The sequence below is a fragment of the Ovis aries genome, chromosome 19, assembly GCF_016772045.2.
Source record: "Ovis aries strain OAR_USU_Benz2616 breed Rambouillet chromosome 19, ARS-UI_Ramb_v3.0, whole genome shotgun sequence".
In the NCBI taxonomy this organism is placed as follows: Eukaryota; Metazoa; Chordata; class Mammalia; order Artiodactyla; family Bovidae; genus Ovis; species Ovis aries.
The window spans coordinates 51029731-51046580 of NC_056072.1; the positions used below are offsets into that span (position 1 = coordinate 51029731).

Here is a 16850-nt window from a genome sequence, read left to right on the forward strand (position 1 = left end):
GCTGGGATTGGCCGGGCCGAATCGCCCCCCGTCACATGACATACAACAAGCCCCACCCCCGGCCGCGGCGCCCCGCCCCGCCCGCTGTACCTACAGCCTACTCCGAGACCCTCGGCCCTGCAGCTCCAACGCCGCGTAGTTTTATTTGTCCGGGAATCATGGGTCTGTACACAATAAATAACATGGATGTAGGGACTGTGTCCTAATCGCGGCATGAGGCGGGGGTGGGGCTAGACATTGGCCAGGCCTTCAGCCTGCAGCTGGACAGGGGGACGGCAGGGCCCCAGACTTAGGGTGACCTGCGGCTGGAGACTGGGATGGTCACCCCTCAGAGTTCCACGCGCGTGTCGCGGTAGGCCCGGTCTAAGGCCCACTCCGGCTGGGAGTCGGCGCCACCTTCGCGGGCCAGGCGCGCCATCTCCTGCTGGAACAGCGCCTGCCGCGCCCGGCTGGGGTCCACGTTGATCCAGTTGTTGGCGATCCACTTAGTGCCGCGCGTGACCAGGCAGCCCCCGTGCAGAGAGTAGTCGTCCACGTCGCCCACCCAACCTAGGAGAGGAGGATGGTGTGAGGACGGGAGGGGACCAGAGGTAGTCTAGGCTGGGCTGGCTGGCATGAGCTTGGCCTCCTATTGCCCAAGTGCGTGGCAAGGGCGGGCCCAGCTGTGTACACTTTCTGTGGCAAACATCTGGCCCCAAGGCCTCCTTGGCGGCTCAGCATCTCTCTCCAACGAATGCCTTTTCCATCCCACTGCCCTTTGAAATCAGCTTTCTTGCTGCAGGGCCTGTCCACAGCCCTTCCCAGTGTGGGCTACTAAGGGGCATGTGTCCTCAGCCCCAGTGAGCTGAAAGGCTGGGACATCAAAGAATCACAGGGTTCCAGATAACCCAGGAGGCTGCATGGGTGCAGCCTGCTGAAGTCACTGAGGATGGTCTTTGGGAGGCAGTAGGGGCAAAAAACCCCAGAAAACATGAAGGGGTCGGGGATTGCCAGAACCAGCTCACCAGGGTAGCAATCACGGCTGGGTAAAGGCAGGCAGCTCCCTCCAGGTAGCCCTGACCTGGCCAAGGTTCTCACCTTGCCCATCAGGCAGGTAGTTGTACCAGAAGACAGCTGTGCCCTGGCGGGGCTTGACACGCAGGTTCCCCTTGTCACAGTGCCTCCGAGTGTCACGGAGGTCAACATCATCTTGAATCAGACTCTGTGGGTGGCAGAGTGGTGGGGTTTTCAAACCACCTGAACTGTAGGGCCAGGAGCCCAAGGCCAGGCAGCCAAACGTGGCTCAAGGGAAACCAGTGCCCAGGGGATAGTTGAGGCCTCATCCCAGGTCTGGCAGCGCATGTACCATTTTTGTTTACCCAAGGCCCTGCCATCCCACCAGAGGAACAGCCCGGTTGGCCCTTACCATTTCATCATAGGTTCTGTTGTCTGCTACAGGGAAGACAGTCTCGCCCCCACCGGTGACGTTGTTCAAATAAAACAGCACTGTCATGTAGCTGTAAGGCAGGGGGGCTGTTGAGCAGGTCCCCACCTGTGGATGCTCCCAGGGGCTTACCTGTGGGCAGGATAAGCTGCCCAGGTTCCCAGGGGCCGGAGGGGCAGGCTGGGATCAGTGACAACAGGGCAGGTCTGTACCAAATGTCCCTAGCCCATACTTCTCACGAACCCAGTTTCTTTTTGTGTGTCACAGTTTTTTGGTGTGGTCAAGATCACAGGGGCATGCACTTAGCTAAACTACATGACCGTGCCTGAGGGCCTGCTGGGAAAGTTGAGCTAGCAGAAGCAGCAGAATCATGCAGACAGCTGGTTGCGACTAGAAGGGGCTGAGCCAGAGCATGAAGAGGGAGGACCTGCCGCCATGCCTTGGGAGGGGAGGGGGATGCAGCTTCAAGGGGAGAAGCTGAGGTCTCCAGCAGTGCAGGCAGGATTAACAACCTGGCGAGGGTGGTGGAAAGAATCACGGGTCCAGCCTTGCCCCTTCCTGAGGGCTCTGGGGGTGAGTTACAGTGTCTGTGGGTACCTTGGTCTGGCTGCTGAGATCAGACCACCACCCCTTTTGGGCCCCTTGATAAACAGCCTGGGGGGGGAGACATGTGGTGGGGGGAATTCTCAAGCAGGATGCCCAGCATTCTCCTGGCCCCATACCAAGGGGTACGCCCAGAGAGCAGGGCTGTGCTGGTGTCAGCGGGGTGCTGGGTCTGGGAGCCACCCCCAGGTGGGAGTACTTGCCGGCAGGAGGTCTCGAAGGGTACAGATTCATTGGCTACCAGCTTGGTGTGGGAGCAGATGGTCTCTGGGTACACGGGCCCACTGTCCACATGGGCATGGTAGTGGCCTCCCTCGCCATACCGCACGACCTGAAGCGGCTCGCTGAGCTCCACGATCTCGGGTGACAGGCGGGTGAGGCGCAGCACCCTGGTGGGCAGTGGGCATTCAGCTGGGCAGCCCCGTGCCAGGGGTGACACCCTGAAGGAGCTGGCCAGGTGAGTTGAGAGCCTACCATGAGTGCTGCCCCTGTTTCCCCTGAGAGCTCCTTAAGCCACCCTGCTGGCCCTATAAGAGCAGGAAGGGGTGTCTGCTAATGAAACGGAGACATCCACTGGCTGGGAAAAATGAGATTTCCATTAAGCCTAGGAGCCGGGAGGGAGACACTCCCTCCAGGAAGATGCTGTTTATCTAAAACCCCTGGCTACTCAGGGGCAGGGGTCCTGTGGACAGAGTTAAGAGATCATTTCTCTAGTTAGCAGAAGACAAACATTCAATCTAGTACTAATTGCGCATGTATATTGTTTGCCCACCATTAGGGTTAATTTGCCTTTGTTAATTGCCTGTCTCCTGATGAGTTCCAGTCCTGAGCTCTGTTCTCTTGGTCCCAGCCAAGGACCTCTGTGGGGGCCTGCGTGGTCTCCTCCCTGCCTCACGGAGGCCAGGCTCAGGTGCTCACCTCTGGCGGATGGCGCGCATGACGTGGTGGGCGCCTTCGCCCTGGTAGAGCCACGTGTGATGGCTGTTCCGCACCAGCTGGCTGGACTCTGCCCTGTGGCTCCTCATGTACTTGTGGAAGTCGCGAAGGTCCATGTTGGAGAACTCCTGCAGGCTCAGCACTCCTGCACAGGGCACCGCCCCCCCATCAATGCCCACCACGCCCGTGTGGGGAGGGCAGAGTAGGGAGGCTGCACCTTCCTACCTACCCCTGGCCTCAGGCACTGGGGGGCCATGTGCACCTGTCCCCCAACCTGGACTCGGGTCAGATGAAGTTGGCTTCTGTCACATCAGGCCCTACAGGAAGACCCAGAGAATTTCGTGTCCTCAGTTTAAACCCTCATTTGGCCCCCAAAAGGATGAAGCCCAACCCCGTCAGATTGGCCAGAGCAGGCTCTCCATAGGAAGCTTAGGCCATATGGCCAAGACCCTAGGCCAAGGACTGCCCTCGGCCCTCCAGCCTGGCTCTGTAGAGCGTGGTGGCCACCCTCCGGTCCTGTAGAGGGTGAAGAAAGAGAGTGTTCAGTGCTGGGTTTTGTCCCGGCCTTTCACACTGGAGGATGCAAGCTGGAACCGGTCTCCAGGAGTTCTCTCTCTCTGGTCTCAGTCCTGCCTGCTAGACAGTCTCCCTCAGCAGAGACAATCAGGCCACTCACCCCAATGAGAACACTCTCCCATTCCTGCTCAACCCACAAAGCTGGGCTCTACCCTCTCGGGTTCCAGAAGAGTGGCTTGGAGTCTTTGCTACAAGTTACCCTGGTTGACCCCAATGACACACTCCCGTGCTTTGGCTGGGGCTTCTCTGAGGGTGGGGCCACTCGAGGGCTGTGAGTGTGTCACTAGCTCTGCACACACGGGCGGGAGGGGCCTGCTGCCTCTCCAGGCACAGGTCCGGGCCAGATTCTTCATTTGGGGCTCACCAACCGGAAGGTCATCCTTCCAAGTCCTATTTTCCCAACTGGTGCAGAACTTGGGCATGAGGGAAATGACTATGCCTGAGACACTTCCTGGGGGCTGTTACCAAAGGGGAGGGTGCTTCCAGGACAGCTCTCCTGCCCACACCCACCCCCAGCAGTTAGAGGACTCCAGGCAGGCAGGAGGCAGGCAAGGGGGACCTCTGCCAGACCTCTCTCAGAAGCCTGCGTGTGAGGGGCATGCAGAGAGGCACGCAGACGTCTCGCTTCCTCACAGCTGCCGCCTGAGGAAGCTGGCGGGGACCATGTGCCTGGCTAGATAGGCGGATGCCAAGCTGACCTCACTGTTCCTTCACTCCCGCTCCACCGCTCTGCCCTCTGCCAGCCAGTAGCCATACCTCCTGTACCCCACATGCTGCCCAACAAGGCCAAGAGGGTGCCCTCTGGACTGCCACCAAGGGGGAGCAGGCGGGTCTAGCTCCTGCCTCTTTCTGGGGTAAGGGCATGGCTGGCCCCTCACCTTCTCACCTCCAGCTACTGTAGCAGCTGGGCCTAGGGGCCACCTGGCTGGGGGCAGGAGGAAGCTCTGGGACACAACGGTGACGAGATATGAGCTCACCATCCCCGTCAGGGTCAGCCTTGATGGCAGAGTACATCTCCTGAATGTTCTCTGGAGTCATCCACCGTCCATTCCCCAGGCGGTTCTGGGCCAGGACCTACACAGCACAAGATGGTGCCTCAGGGGGCTGGCTCCGGTGATGGAGAGTCGCCAGGGCACACGCAGCTGCCCTGTTCTTTCTGGAGGGCAGAGGGTTCAGGTGACAGGACGTGGGTGAGGATGAAGGCCAGGACCCGGGCTACCAGTCCAGACACTGGAGGGCCACGAGTATCCTCAGCCCTGGGGGAGCTGTGGCTCCACCCGGAGGAATGTTGGCTTATCGGAGGCAAAGGGGAGGCCAGGCCGGCGTCCCACCCACACACCCTAGGTGAGGTGGGTGAGGCCAGGGCCTGGTACGAAGAGGGAAGAGGCACGGTGGGGAGACGACTGTCCGCCGGGCCCCTTAGGAAGATCGGACTCTGGGAGACACCCTGTATAGGCAAGGGAGCCCACACCCCACCAAGACCTCTCTCAGAAGCCTGGGTGTGAGGGGCATGCAGAGGCATGCAGATGTCTGGCTTCCTCAGAGCTGCCGCCTCATCGACAGTGGGTCCTGTGGGGCTCCCAGCAATGGCACCCCGGAAACCAGAGCGCAGACAGCATGGCACCCCGGGCACTGCGGCAGCAAGTGCCATCGCCCCCAGTAGATGCCCCTGCCGTCCTCCAGGGCTCCCAGGGCAGCAGGGGCCCTCTGGCAAGGAAGGAGGACCCTGGCCCTTCTCATGCCCAAGGTTAGGTGGCATCAGCCTCCTGTGGCTGGGGCAGAGCAGCACGTGTGACCGGGCCACTAGAAAGATAAGTTGGGGGTGCTCCCACCCTGGGGCGGGGGGCTCCTCCAGGCCCCCCACCTCACGCAGCTGCAGGCGGCCATCGTGGTTCTGATCCAGCAGCTGGAAGAGGTCCAGCGGGCTGATCTGCATTGTGCCCATCGCTTCCTCGTACTCCTCGGTGGGCAGGATCTGGCTGCGCTGCAGCCCCTTCATCTGCGCCAGGTGGATGACGAGCCGACACTCCTCATCGCTCAGGAAGCCGGGGATCTCTGCCAGGAGAGGAGGGGGTGAGGCTAAGGGCCTTCTGGTCTGCAGGGTGCCTGGGCTGGGTCCCGTCCCCTGCCGGTCACCCAGCCAAGAGGACCTCACACACCCCTTTACATCTGCTCTGGACTCGGAGTCCAAAGTCAAGTTGTCCTGCAAAGGCTGGCCAGCGTTGGGACATGGGGCCTCTCTCTTGGACGCTGAGAACACACGTGTTCCAGGGGAGTCCTGAGAGGGGAGCCAGAGCTACGCTGGGGGTGGGCCAACCCCATCCCTTGGGGTGGGACCAAAGGCTCCAGCGTGGACCTGAGGACTGACCTCCACTCCTTAAGCGGGCGAGAGGATGTTGGCAGGTTTGTGCTTTCATTGTTGCTTTTCAGCAGTGTTCAAAGTGAATACGTCTGGTGCTCTTGGCCTTACCACCCCCACCCCGCCCCACTCTCCTGCACAAGGGGGTGCCGGTCATCCGCCCAGTGCTGCGAGGTCAGTGGGAGTCACTCGGGTTTTTGGCACATGCTCTGAGAAGATGCCCTGGTGTTCTCTGCTTTGGGAACAAACCTGTACTCACTGAATGCCTCCTTCCATGCCTGTAAGCCCAAGTAAAGGCCACTCAGGCCGGGGCCCTGGCTCCAGCGTCTGCATGCCCCCATCCCAGCGGCACAAACAGCTCAGTAGTGCCTGGATCGCAAACCTCACACCTGGCAAGCCCACATCCCAGCACTTCCAGAGGCTGGAGCCTGGGCCCCGCTTCATTCTCTTGTTCCTGGGAGAGATGCCTTCCTTGGACGGGTCACAAGAGGCCCGCCCACCCAGGAACTAACTGGAGTAAGAGCCGGGCTGCCACTGCGACCCCGAGAACTCCTGCTGCTCCTCCAGCTTTGCTCAGCAGGAAGTTCCAGTTGTTGCCAAGGGGATGGAAAACAGCCTCTCAGGCAGGATTGGAGCCGTTTTTAACAGTAATCACGGCAGATCACACTCAGGGAGCACAGACTCTGTGTCCTGTCCTAAGCATGTCATCAACTCTGTAATCTGTATCCTCGTCCTAGAAAACTAGGCCTCATGAATTCACCCTTCCTCCCCCGGAGAAGCCCCAAGCACAGAGCCACTGGCGACTTAGGCTGCTGTCCTGCAAAACCCAGGCTCACAGCCCGATTCTGCTTCTACGGGGAGGGGACCCAGATCCAACGACACCGAGGACAGGATACAAGCCCTCGCCCTCGGCCAGCTTGATCCCCTCAACCTGGCGAACCTGGAAAGGGTGTGAGCCACGCACTGGGCGGGGAGCGCTGCGGGACAATGGGTTAGACCAAACTGCTAATCCACAGAGTCACCTCCCGATGGCTTTAAAATATAAATGAACAAGAAAAGTAAACCAGAGAAAGAAAACACAAGCCCAGGTTTCTTCAGTTTATTAGCTGCCAGTAATTCACAGGCCCAAAGGAGACGCCGCTCTCTCTACAGTCCCCTGCCACGTGTTAATCAAACCAAACAGTTCAGGCCAGCACATGTGACCTAACCAGGAGGGTCTAAGCTCATGGGAGCTGGGCAAACACTGGCTCCGGCGGGGTGGGTATAGCACTATGAAGTTCCCAACCTCAGTCCACCGAGACCAAGGCAGAGAAAGCGGGTGACTGTGCGAGAGGGGTGCGGCTGCCGGTACGGTGATGGCGGGGCAGGGGCTCCCTGGAGCCCTGCAGAGCACATGCCCACTCCTCAAGCCGTGGTGCTGTGCCACGGCACTGGCTACACAGAGATGCGGGTACCCAGCTTGCTGGACCATGACACGGTGGCCGAGGCTGTCCACCAGTCAGTCAGCTGGTTGCCCCTGCTGGCCAAGGGGGGTGCCACCCTGACACGTGCCTCTTCCTGCCTCATCTTTGCCCCGCTTTGCCTTGACAGGTGGGGCAGGAGCTTCCAGGTAAGGGTGGGGGGCGTCTCCCCAGCGGGGGCCAGCTTTGGTAGCTCTTCACTACTCACTGCCGTGTGCCTACCAGTGCCGGGGGGCGGACAGGGACAGGAAGGACTCTTTGGTCAGGGTGTTGCCAGCAGAGAAGGAGCAGAGGCCCAGGGGCGGAGGAGACATGGGCAGGGGACTATCCTTGGTGAGCACCCTTGGTCTGGACCTGCAAATCAACAAGGGCTCTTGAATGTTGAGGCCAGGCCAGTGAGCAGGCTGCTTTAGGCTGCGGGGCTGACCACCCTCTCCAGGGAGGTGTGCAAACTCTGCCCACAGGATCCTGCCAAGAGATGGAGCAACGGCTCATGTGGTGGGTTTTTCTCTGGCAGAGTCCCGAGATTGCAGGACTTACTCCCCTTCCCCAGCCTCACCTATCCTGGAACAGCAGCCCCCTCAGTTTCTTCTCTGTAGAGCAGGGCCCTGCCTAGAGCCTCAGGGTGCAGCCTTAGCAGCAAGAATGGGCTCTTTCAGAACCTGAGGATGGGGCCCCTCTGCTCTTTGCTAACCCTAGTCCTGGCCAGAAACTGCAGGGTCCAGCAGGCCTTTCAGGATGAGAGGGAGGGCCCTGCTTTCTCCCTCCAGGTGAGGAGTGAAGGCCCAAAGTGCCCCTGCACCCCTCTCCCAGGCACTTGGCATCCACTGGAGCTGGAGGTGGGGGTGCACTGGAAAGGTGAAAGCAGCTTGGGTGAGAGGAGGGGTGAGGCTGGGAGGGGAGATACGGGGCTGAGGGCTAAGACTTCAGCAAGCAAAGCAGCAAGGCCAGCTGCAGGGCTGTTGCTAGGTAACCAGGGTGTCGTTGCTCAGCAACCATGGAGTGGCTGGTTGGGCCTCCAGCCAGGAGCACCCAGAGGCCTCAGCCTGGAATCCAGGAACCGGGTCCTAAGTACCCACTGCCTCTGCCCCACAGGTTCATGTATCCATGCCGCGGCCAGCTGCATGCCCATCACAGCCTGCCACGGCCACCCCCAGTCAGCCATCCTGCCCTGCGGACGCTTTCCCACCAGCCACAGCCTCTGTGCCTGCCATCTCCAGCGGCTCCCACCCGAGTCGCCCACCAGTCTCTGCATTGCTTCTCTTGGCTGGTCTCACCCTTGCTCGGCCCCAGGGGCTGCAATCCATCCTTTCAAATCACAACTTCCCGGGATCAGGTAAATGGGCCTCTGGTGGGAAGAAGAGAGGACAGCGGGAGGAACCTCTGCTGAGGGCTCCCCTCCTCCACCTGGGGCCCAGGGGAGCCTCACTCCACCCCTCCCCCAGTATCATGTGCCGGCTGCAGGGACTGCGGGTTGCTGGACACCAGCTGGTCCAAGGAGGTCCTAGACAGACTCCGCACTAGCGATTTTGGTGAGCCCCTGGTGTCCAGCACCCCTTCCAACCCCTTTCAAGTGTGTTCATTACAGCGCCTGGCTGGGCAATAAGACAAAAGAGACAGGGCATGCCCAAATATTGTGCCTGCTTAGAACGAAGAAGTTGGTTCTCTCTTCCTAAGTACGGGGCTTTGCAAACACAACCACATCCAGGAGGACAGGCATTCGCCAGAACCCTGATTCCAAGAGCAGAGCATCAGACAAGAGGGGGCAGTTCACCAGGTGGAGGGGAGAAGGGGGTACTCAAGAGATGCCAGGCTCATCGCATGGCCCCTCCGATCCCTCCAGCTGTGAAGATCAGCCTCTCCTGGGGCAGTGGGTGGTCCCCAAGACCCTCAGACTCCCGACCAGAGGTGCTGAGGGTGGGCCTGCTGCCCACCCCACCCTGGGGAGCTGGCACCTGGTCTGCGATGCTGGCTGCATCCGGATGCCACGTGTGCACAGCCTCCTGCACGCAAGGCATGCTGGGACCTATGTGCTGAGCAGGGAGATGCAGGGTCACCGTTGGCCAGTCACCATGGCCTGTGCTTGGAGCAGAGGCCTCTGCAATCTACAGCTGGCTGTGTGCTGGTGGCAGCATAATCAGTGCCCAGAACAGAGGCAACCCAGGTTGGGAGGGCCTGGGACGTGACAGCTAGAGCTTGTGCAGGGGCCCCGCAAACCAGGTGCTCCCCTGGGCACACAGATCCCCTCTTGCTGCTGCCCTCCAGGTATATGTGCAGACCAGGGTCCAGAGACACTCCAAGCTTGCCCAGACTAGCAGAAGCAGGGCAGAAGTCCACTTACATGGTCATAGTGAGGGGCTCCTTCCTGAACCAGCAGTGCTCTGCCTGGTAAAAGGCAGGCAGCTGCGTATGCTGGGCGGGTACAACTAGCTTTCTGCACCTCCCAGCCCTGTGATGCCAGCCTGGCTGATGCCTGCTACTGCCACCAGCACCCCACGCTGAGCCTCAGGCGCGAAGCCCCGGGCGACGCTCCCCCAGGCATGATGCTGCCGGTCAAGCCCCAGAGAGACTCGGTTATATCTTCCTGACCTTTACGGAGTCCACAGCTCTGCCAATCAACAGGCCTGTGGAACAGCAGAGGCGGGGGGGTCCATGCAGAAAACTGTTAAGCTGCTCACTAACCTAAACTCATACACATACCCTAAAATTCTTCCTCTAATTCTGCGCTTCCAGTGTCTTGTCAAGAGAACACAGTGGTCTTAGGTAGCTGCTGAATTGCTTTAAGCTGAAAAAAGGATATGTCTGGAAACCCTACAATAAAGAGGCCATGGTTTTAAAATGCAGTGCTTTGTGGGAGGCTGTCAATGACTCGTTTACCTTAGATGGTTAAGAAAGTGGAGTAAAACTCTGGCTGGCCCACTGGGAGTGCCCCCTGCTGCTCTCGAAGAGGGTGCTGAATCAGGAGGCCCCTCCCCAGGGTGGTGGTGGCAGCCACTGTGCAGAGAGACCGAGGGCACCCAGTAAAGCCCTCCAGCTGACCAGGAACTGTCAGCCGTAGACTCTTGCTGCTGGACACATAGGAAATCCAATCAGGCCCCCCAGCACGTGTAGCTCACCTTTAGGGGTAGACACAATTGCCAAATAAATACAGAAGACCAAGCTGCCTGATGCAACAGAGAGACTGGAAACCTCTTAAGGCCAGTCTGACGCGGAGAGAGGTCCCTAAGGAAGGGAGGCCTGAGCAGAGGCCTGATGGGGGTGAAGGCACCCTCCATGAGAACCAAGCGTGAGCCTTCCGGAGGCGGGAACAGTGCATACAAGAGCACCAAGGCAGCGGCGAGCTTGGAATCGACAGAGTGAGGGAAAGGGGGGTGGCGGGAAATGAGAACTGAGGGCCTCGTGGAGGATTTTAAGGAAGGGAGCAAATCTGATCTGCTGTTTACATACAGAATGAGTGTGAGGCGGAGGGAGAAGCCAGCCACGTGAGAGAAAGCAGAGAGGTTGATGGTGACTCGGAATTGGAACGCCTCCCAACAGGACAATGGTCTGAACCCTTGGGAAATGCCTACCACAGTCAAGCAGGCATCTGCCAGGAGCTCAGAGTGGGCCTTCTGTGGCCCAGGTCCCATTTGCCAAATGTCTCCAGGAACACAGGTGGGAAACAGGACATGTTCCACAGAGGTGGAGGCGCCCAGGGGTAAAACCCAGTCCCCTTGCCCCTGTTTACACCCTGAACCCTTGAGCCCGAGCGTCTTGGGTCCCTGATGGTGGGGCATAGCAGGCCCATTCTCCTTGGGCCCTGCCTACCTCTTTAGGGCGACAGCAAGTGGACAGACAGACAGGCCCAGAAAACAGACACTGTGCCTTCTTGGGGTGAGGCTTCCTTCTTTGGGTTCATTCAACACTGCGTTCAGGTACTGCCTCTCCTTGGACACCCTCTCCACTGTGGCTGGCCTGTCTCGCAACTGGACTTCTTATAATCACAGATCTCTTTTGCATTCGTCTCACCTTGTTTCACCAAGCAGAAAGCCCCCAGACTTTCTGGGTAAAATGTGGGGCATCTTTCACAAGACTGAGAGGTAGGGTAGGAGATTCGGAGGACACAAGGACCAGAGGCAGGAAGTCTTGCTGCAACTGCCCGATTCTCCTATTTGTGCCCTGTGTAATGTGTCTGAGCATCATTTGATGGCTTAACTAGAATCAGGTTACCTTCGGTCACATCTCTTTTGCTTCCTGTCATGTACTCTTGGTGACTTCAGGTCTGGGCTTCTCACTCTCAGCTTTGTAGGACTTGGACGCAACTTTGTTAGGGGGTTAAGGGTTATGTCTCATGGTTCACTTACCCTAACGTATGTCTGAATTAAGCATATACGGGTCCAATAAAGGCGGATGAGAAGAAAGCACACCCACCTCATTGTGTTTGTCTCACGGCAACACAGCAGTAACGGGGAGGGTTGTTCCCTTTGTCTGGATCACTTGTTCCTTGACAACTTCACCTCACAGCTCCTGCAGGTCTTTGCTCAAATATCTTTCTCAGGAAGGCCCACCCTGGCCACCATACTGAGGGTTTCAACCCCAGCTGAAACTCTGCCTTACTTGTCTGTGGTCACTTATCCCATCCGACACACACCAGGTGTGTCTGCTTAGTCTGTCTCCTCATTGGAATGTCAGCTTCAGGTGCTCTTTCTGTTTGCTTGTTTTGTCCAATGCTGTGTTCCCAGCAACTCAACTAGTGCTTTGCGCAGACTTTAGCGTCGTACAGTAACAATCATTGAGAGCCCCTCCCACCAAAGGACTCACATCCTAACCTACTGCCCCTCAAACAGTGTGCGTGTGAAATCATTCTCACAGGTCTGGGATAATCCCCAACCAGTGCCCTCTGCCCCAGGGGTAATAGCGGTGCTCAGATGCTCTGCTTCGGTCCCCAGTTCCCTCCCGACAGCCCCTTACCCATTCCATTCCCCAGGAGCCAGGAACACCTCAGGTCTGCAGGTAAGTGTGTCACCCAGGATGGGGGCTGGGAAAACCTATCCTGGGCAAGGTCACAGGTCCGGGGACTCCCATCTTGTTGATACTACTAGACTCTGAAGGACTTCAGAGTCTTCACAACTAGCACGCTGGCTCGACAGTGCAGACACCAGGGGTAGCCTGCCTTGTTTGAATCCCAGCTTCGCCCTGATCTGGCTGTGTGAGCCTACAGGCAAGCGGGGCTCGCTGTGCCTCACTTTCATCCCCACCAGCCTGACAGTGGGATCTCCACCCACCTTACAGGGGGGTTGTGAGAATTAAGCTAAACGATCACATGAAGTCTAGCACATAACAAGAGCTCAGAAAATGTGAGCTATGGTGCCGGTTCCCAGTGAGGTCACCCTGGAAGGCTCTGCCTACTTTAATGGCCGAACAAAAACGCCATCCTAAGAAGAATCCCAGAGCGCAGAAAGCAAAGGCTGGTTTTGGGGGCACCAGCTTACCCACATTTGGACAGCCTGCTTCTTATCAGACCAGAGGGCCCATTTTGGGAGTGGAATTCCCCCTCATTATCAGCTAGGACCTGGTTATCAGTATCTCCAACCCTTCCCCCATTCTAGAATGTGACAGAATTAACCACCTCAGAGAGCGTCCAAAGACAGTTTCAATCAAAGGTTTATAGGCACTAGCTTCTAGGTCATATGGCCCAGCCCTGTGATGGAAGGATTAGCTGCAGAAAGTAGAAGTCACAGAAGGGAGTGTGGAAAGGTCACCCCGTCACCTTATTTTGGAGGTGGGGGCGGGTACCTCACTTGGGGGTAACCTCTGGGTGGAAAAGACAGGGCTACTTTGAAGCGGCCATTTTCAAAACAGAAGTCACGTGGTCAAAGGAGCCTGAAGGCAGCCACCGAATCGCAGCCCCCGGCCCTTCCCGGGGTGGGGGAGGGGGGGCGCCCGGCGAACTTACCGAAGAGCAGCGGCTTGAGACTGAGAGTTCGGATGAAGTGATCCCTGTCGGCGACCAGCTGGATCTTGCGCTCATGCCCCACCTAAGGGAAAGCGGCACAGCGGGCAGCGAGGGAGGAGGAGGGAAGGGCGCCCGGGCCCGGGGAGCGGCGGCGGGCGAGTGAGGGGGTGCGCGCGGCAGGCCGGGGGCAGCGCACGGAGCGGCCCCCGGCAAGAGCGCCAACCGCTTCGGGCTTGGTGGTGCAGGGCCTCACCTTGATGCCCTCCAGCCGGGTGAGGGGAGCCAAGGTGGGCGCGGGCCCGGGGCCCTGGGAGCGGCGCTGGGGCCCGGGGTCGCTGCTCTCGTCGCCGTTGCTGTAGTGCACGAAGAGCAGCAGCGCCAGCACGTTTCCCAGGTACAGGTGGACGAACACCATCAGCACCAGGAAGTAGGCGCGCGAGCAGATGCCGCGGGGCTTGCACAGCGGCCGGACCGGCGCGTCCTCGCAGTCGTCCAGCCCCGCCGCAACCTCGGCCGGGTCGTGATGCCGTGGCGGCCACTGCGGACTCGCCGCTTCAGGCCCCGGGCCTGCCGCCGCCGCCATGGCGCCCAGGCTGCGCGCGCACCCAGGGGAGGGGCCGCGGGGTCGCACGCGCCGCGCCGTCGCCAGGACTACGGCCGCGGAGACCTCGCGCGCAGCCGTCACCAGGAGAGGGTGCCAGGGGACGCCGCGCCCGGGCTGCACTCGAGATTTCCCGGCCCTGGACCCCGACCCACAGTAAAGTGTCTCTTTCTTGAGGTGGGTTGTTGTCAGGCAGAGATGCACACTCCCCAGGGCAGAAGCCGCGCCCCCCACAAACGCAGATGCACAGGTACTGCCAACCGCAGTGGTAGTTTTCTCCTTTTTAAGACGCACTTCCCTCTTCCATTTTCTCGCTCCCGGAGTGGGGTGGCAACAAGGAGGCTGGGCCAAAATATGACTCAGTACTGCGGCGGGTTGGGGCGCCTTGGAGGCCGATTACTGCGCAAGTGATGGTGTGGGATGGCAACACTGACGCTCGCCAGTGCAGGTCAAGAGCGCCTTGAAGGTCTACTCTGCGGTAGGTGTGAACCTCCCAGGGAGGTCTGCAGGAGTCAGGTTTTAGGAACTGCCTGATGTGCGGGGTCCCATAGACTAGGGGACCCGGTCTGGAGCGGCCACAGAGGGCTTCCTGGAGGAACCCTTAGCACCGGTAGCAGTAACCTGCAGGAACGCAGCAGGTGCACAGGGAACGCTCCTTGCCTCACCGCTGCCACGTTCAGAAAGGGAGAAAGGGACTTCTCCATAAATGAGTCTTAAACGTCTTGGAAGCAAGTTAAACTCAGCTTATGCCCAAATATGGAGGCGAGAGGACATACCAAAGCTTGGTCTTTTTTGGTCTGCTCCACACACCTCCCCGCACCCCCACCCCGGAGATATGCAGACAAGAGCAACATCATTCACACGGTCCCCACGGGTGGTTTCTCCTTACCCTGTTAAGGCTCCCCTCCCCTTCCAACTTCCTCTCAGAAAAGTAAAGTGTACGTTTTCTGGTCTTCTCAGTGAGGCAGGCCCACCTTCTCCTCTTAAAGATTCTATACCCAATGGCAGATTTCATCAGTGTGCCATACATGGCTTCATCCACTCACTCACCCTTAGGGACTATCTTATCAATCTCCTTAGGACACTAGAGAAACCACTGTCCTACAAAATAAGTTCTAGATGCCACACGCAATTTTATAATCAGAAACTTTCAGTTTATTTTGAGTAAACCACTCAACTTTGAGCAGATGACATTGCCTCAACTTTTTCTTTGAAGAAAACAAAGATATATGATAAATTTGTGAAAACACTGTGCCTTCCTTTGCAGGGCAGAAGTATTCTGCCTGAACTTTTCCATGCTCCTGATGATGTTAGCAAGAGACAGCCACTTGGGGCATGGAAGGAAGTTCTCCACAGGCCAAGGGCTGCAGGCTGCGGCCTGGGCACAGAACCTCTTGCAGCTCCGGAGGCTGGGGGTCACAGCTGGCTGCAAGTGCACGGTGTGGCAGTTACACAGTGCAAACCGCACAGGGTGGGGCTGAAGGTGCAGAGCTGCAACTCAGGTCCTGCTGCTGCCACGGCGGTGACCCAAAGGACTCAGTGGAGAGGCGAACATTCCAGATACTGGGATCTTCCATGTGCCAACAGAGCAGTCATACCCCACCTCTAGGTGGACACGCTCCTCCTCCATTTAGCTCAGCGCTGTCCAGTTCTGGGTTCGTCTGTTGTACTCACTTGTCCTCTCATTCCACCCCATGGTCCCTTCCTTGCAGGCGATGACAGGAAGAGGCAAAACATGACTGGGGAGAAAGGGGGCCTGCAGCCAACCATGGACCCCATGACCCCAAGAGTTACAACTGTCCTCTGTCTTCCAAGAGCGATTCAGTTTGCAACTAACATGGTACCTGGGGGAATTACTGACTGAGGTGAAAATGCTGGAATATCAAAGAATTTCCAACACAATATTTATTCACAGATTTCCAGGCAACTCTTCCAGGAGGTCAAGGAGGCCCTGAACAAGAGCCGCAGGAACCCCAGGACTCACAGATGTAACTTCTGAAAGGCCCACAGGACCAGGTTCAGGACAAGTAGGATACCATGCAAACCGCTTGTTCCTTTGCACTGTGAAAAGACTGGCCTTTCCCCTGGCCAGCCTCCTGGTATAGGAGCGGGGACCACAAATTAGGAACCCCCCCAACCAGCCTCAGACTCTAGACCCTAGAGGTGTTGCCCTCCAACACCGGAAACCAGGCGAGGGGGAGCACATCCCACCCCCAAAGCAGGTCATGGAGACATACACTCCCGGTTAACACGAAAACAATTTGTGCAGACACAGCCCCTGAGCCAGGCAGACCAGAGCCCTAGGGAGGGCTCTGCTGAACTCTGACCTTGACATTCACTGGAGAAGAGCGCAGCTGGCCAGCATCAGGTATGGCTGTGCGTCAACCTGGTTGGGGTCCCTCCATGGAACACTGGCACAAAAGAAGGGGCCGAGGTAAAACAAGGCTTTGGGGGAATGATTCCCTTTGAAAGTGGAATCATCTCTCTTCAGGAAACAAAAGAAAACTGTGCTGAAGTTGCATCCCCTGGGCTGGAGGACCACAGCTCACCTATGCGCTCTGCTGTGGGCTCTGGCCTAAGTGGCCAGGCCCAGGTAAAGCTCACTTTCAAGATAAATGAGTCCACAGACACGCAGTGCCATTGGACATGATGATACCGGGGGCAAGATTCTGTTCTGTATTGTCTCCTAACTGCCAACGTGAGGCAGTACCCTGATCACAGAAGGGTCTACAAGGACCAGGCAGGAGGCCGGGCGTGATTCTCTGCACACCACGGTGTTACACAGGCCAACCCCATTTTCCACCATCTGCCACCCATGCTCTTCCCTTGGGGCTCCAGCTGTGGCCAAAGGGGTGTGAATCTGGAAAGCAAGTACCACCCGGGGCCCATGTGCAGCAGACATCCTGAGGCAAGGGGGGCAGACAGCGTATGTTGCATTCTAAGTAAAATAGCTAGAG

The 16850-nt window shown here is 58.3% G+C and overlaps 1 protein-coding gene across 1 annotated transcript; it reads right to left on the minus strand.

Annotated features, from left to right (window-relative positions):
- Positions 1 to 118: 118 nt before the first annotated feature.
- Positions 119 to 13889, minus strand: P4HTM (prolyl 4-hydroxylase, transmembrane). Its single transcript, XM_027957663.3, has 9 exons — positions 13546 to 13889; positions 13293 to 13374; positions 5403 to 5593; positions 4516 to 4612; positions 2945 to 3107; positions 2230 to 2415; positions 1406 to 1496; positions 1078 to 1201; positions 119 to 549 (listed from the first exon to the last, which is right to left on the minus strand). Exons 1-9 carry the CDS (start codon positions 13873 to 13875, stop codon positions 329 to 331), a joined length of 1485 nt encoding a protein of 494 aa, XP_027813464.1. The 5' UTR covers positions 13876 to 13889; the 3' UTR covers positions 119 to 328.
- Positions 13890 to 16850: the final 2961 nt, after the last annotated feature.

Excerpts from the sequence above, each read along its gene's own strand:
- P4HTM (XM_027957663.3), bottom strand. The coding sequence starts at position 13,875 with ATGGCGGCGGCGGCAGGCCCGGGGCCTGAAGCGGCGAGTCCGCAGTGG. Across the intron at positions 3,108-4,515 it reads GGCTGACCCTGACGGGGATG|GAGTGCTGAGCCTGCAGGAG; the intron begins GTGAGCTCATAT and ends TGCCCTGTGCAG. Across the intron at positions 1,497-2,229 it reads CCCTTCGAGACCTCCTGCCG|CTACATGACAGTGCTGTTTT; the intron begins GCAAGTACTCCC and ends CCTGCCTTACAG.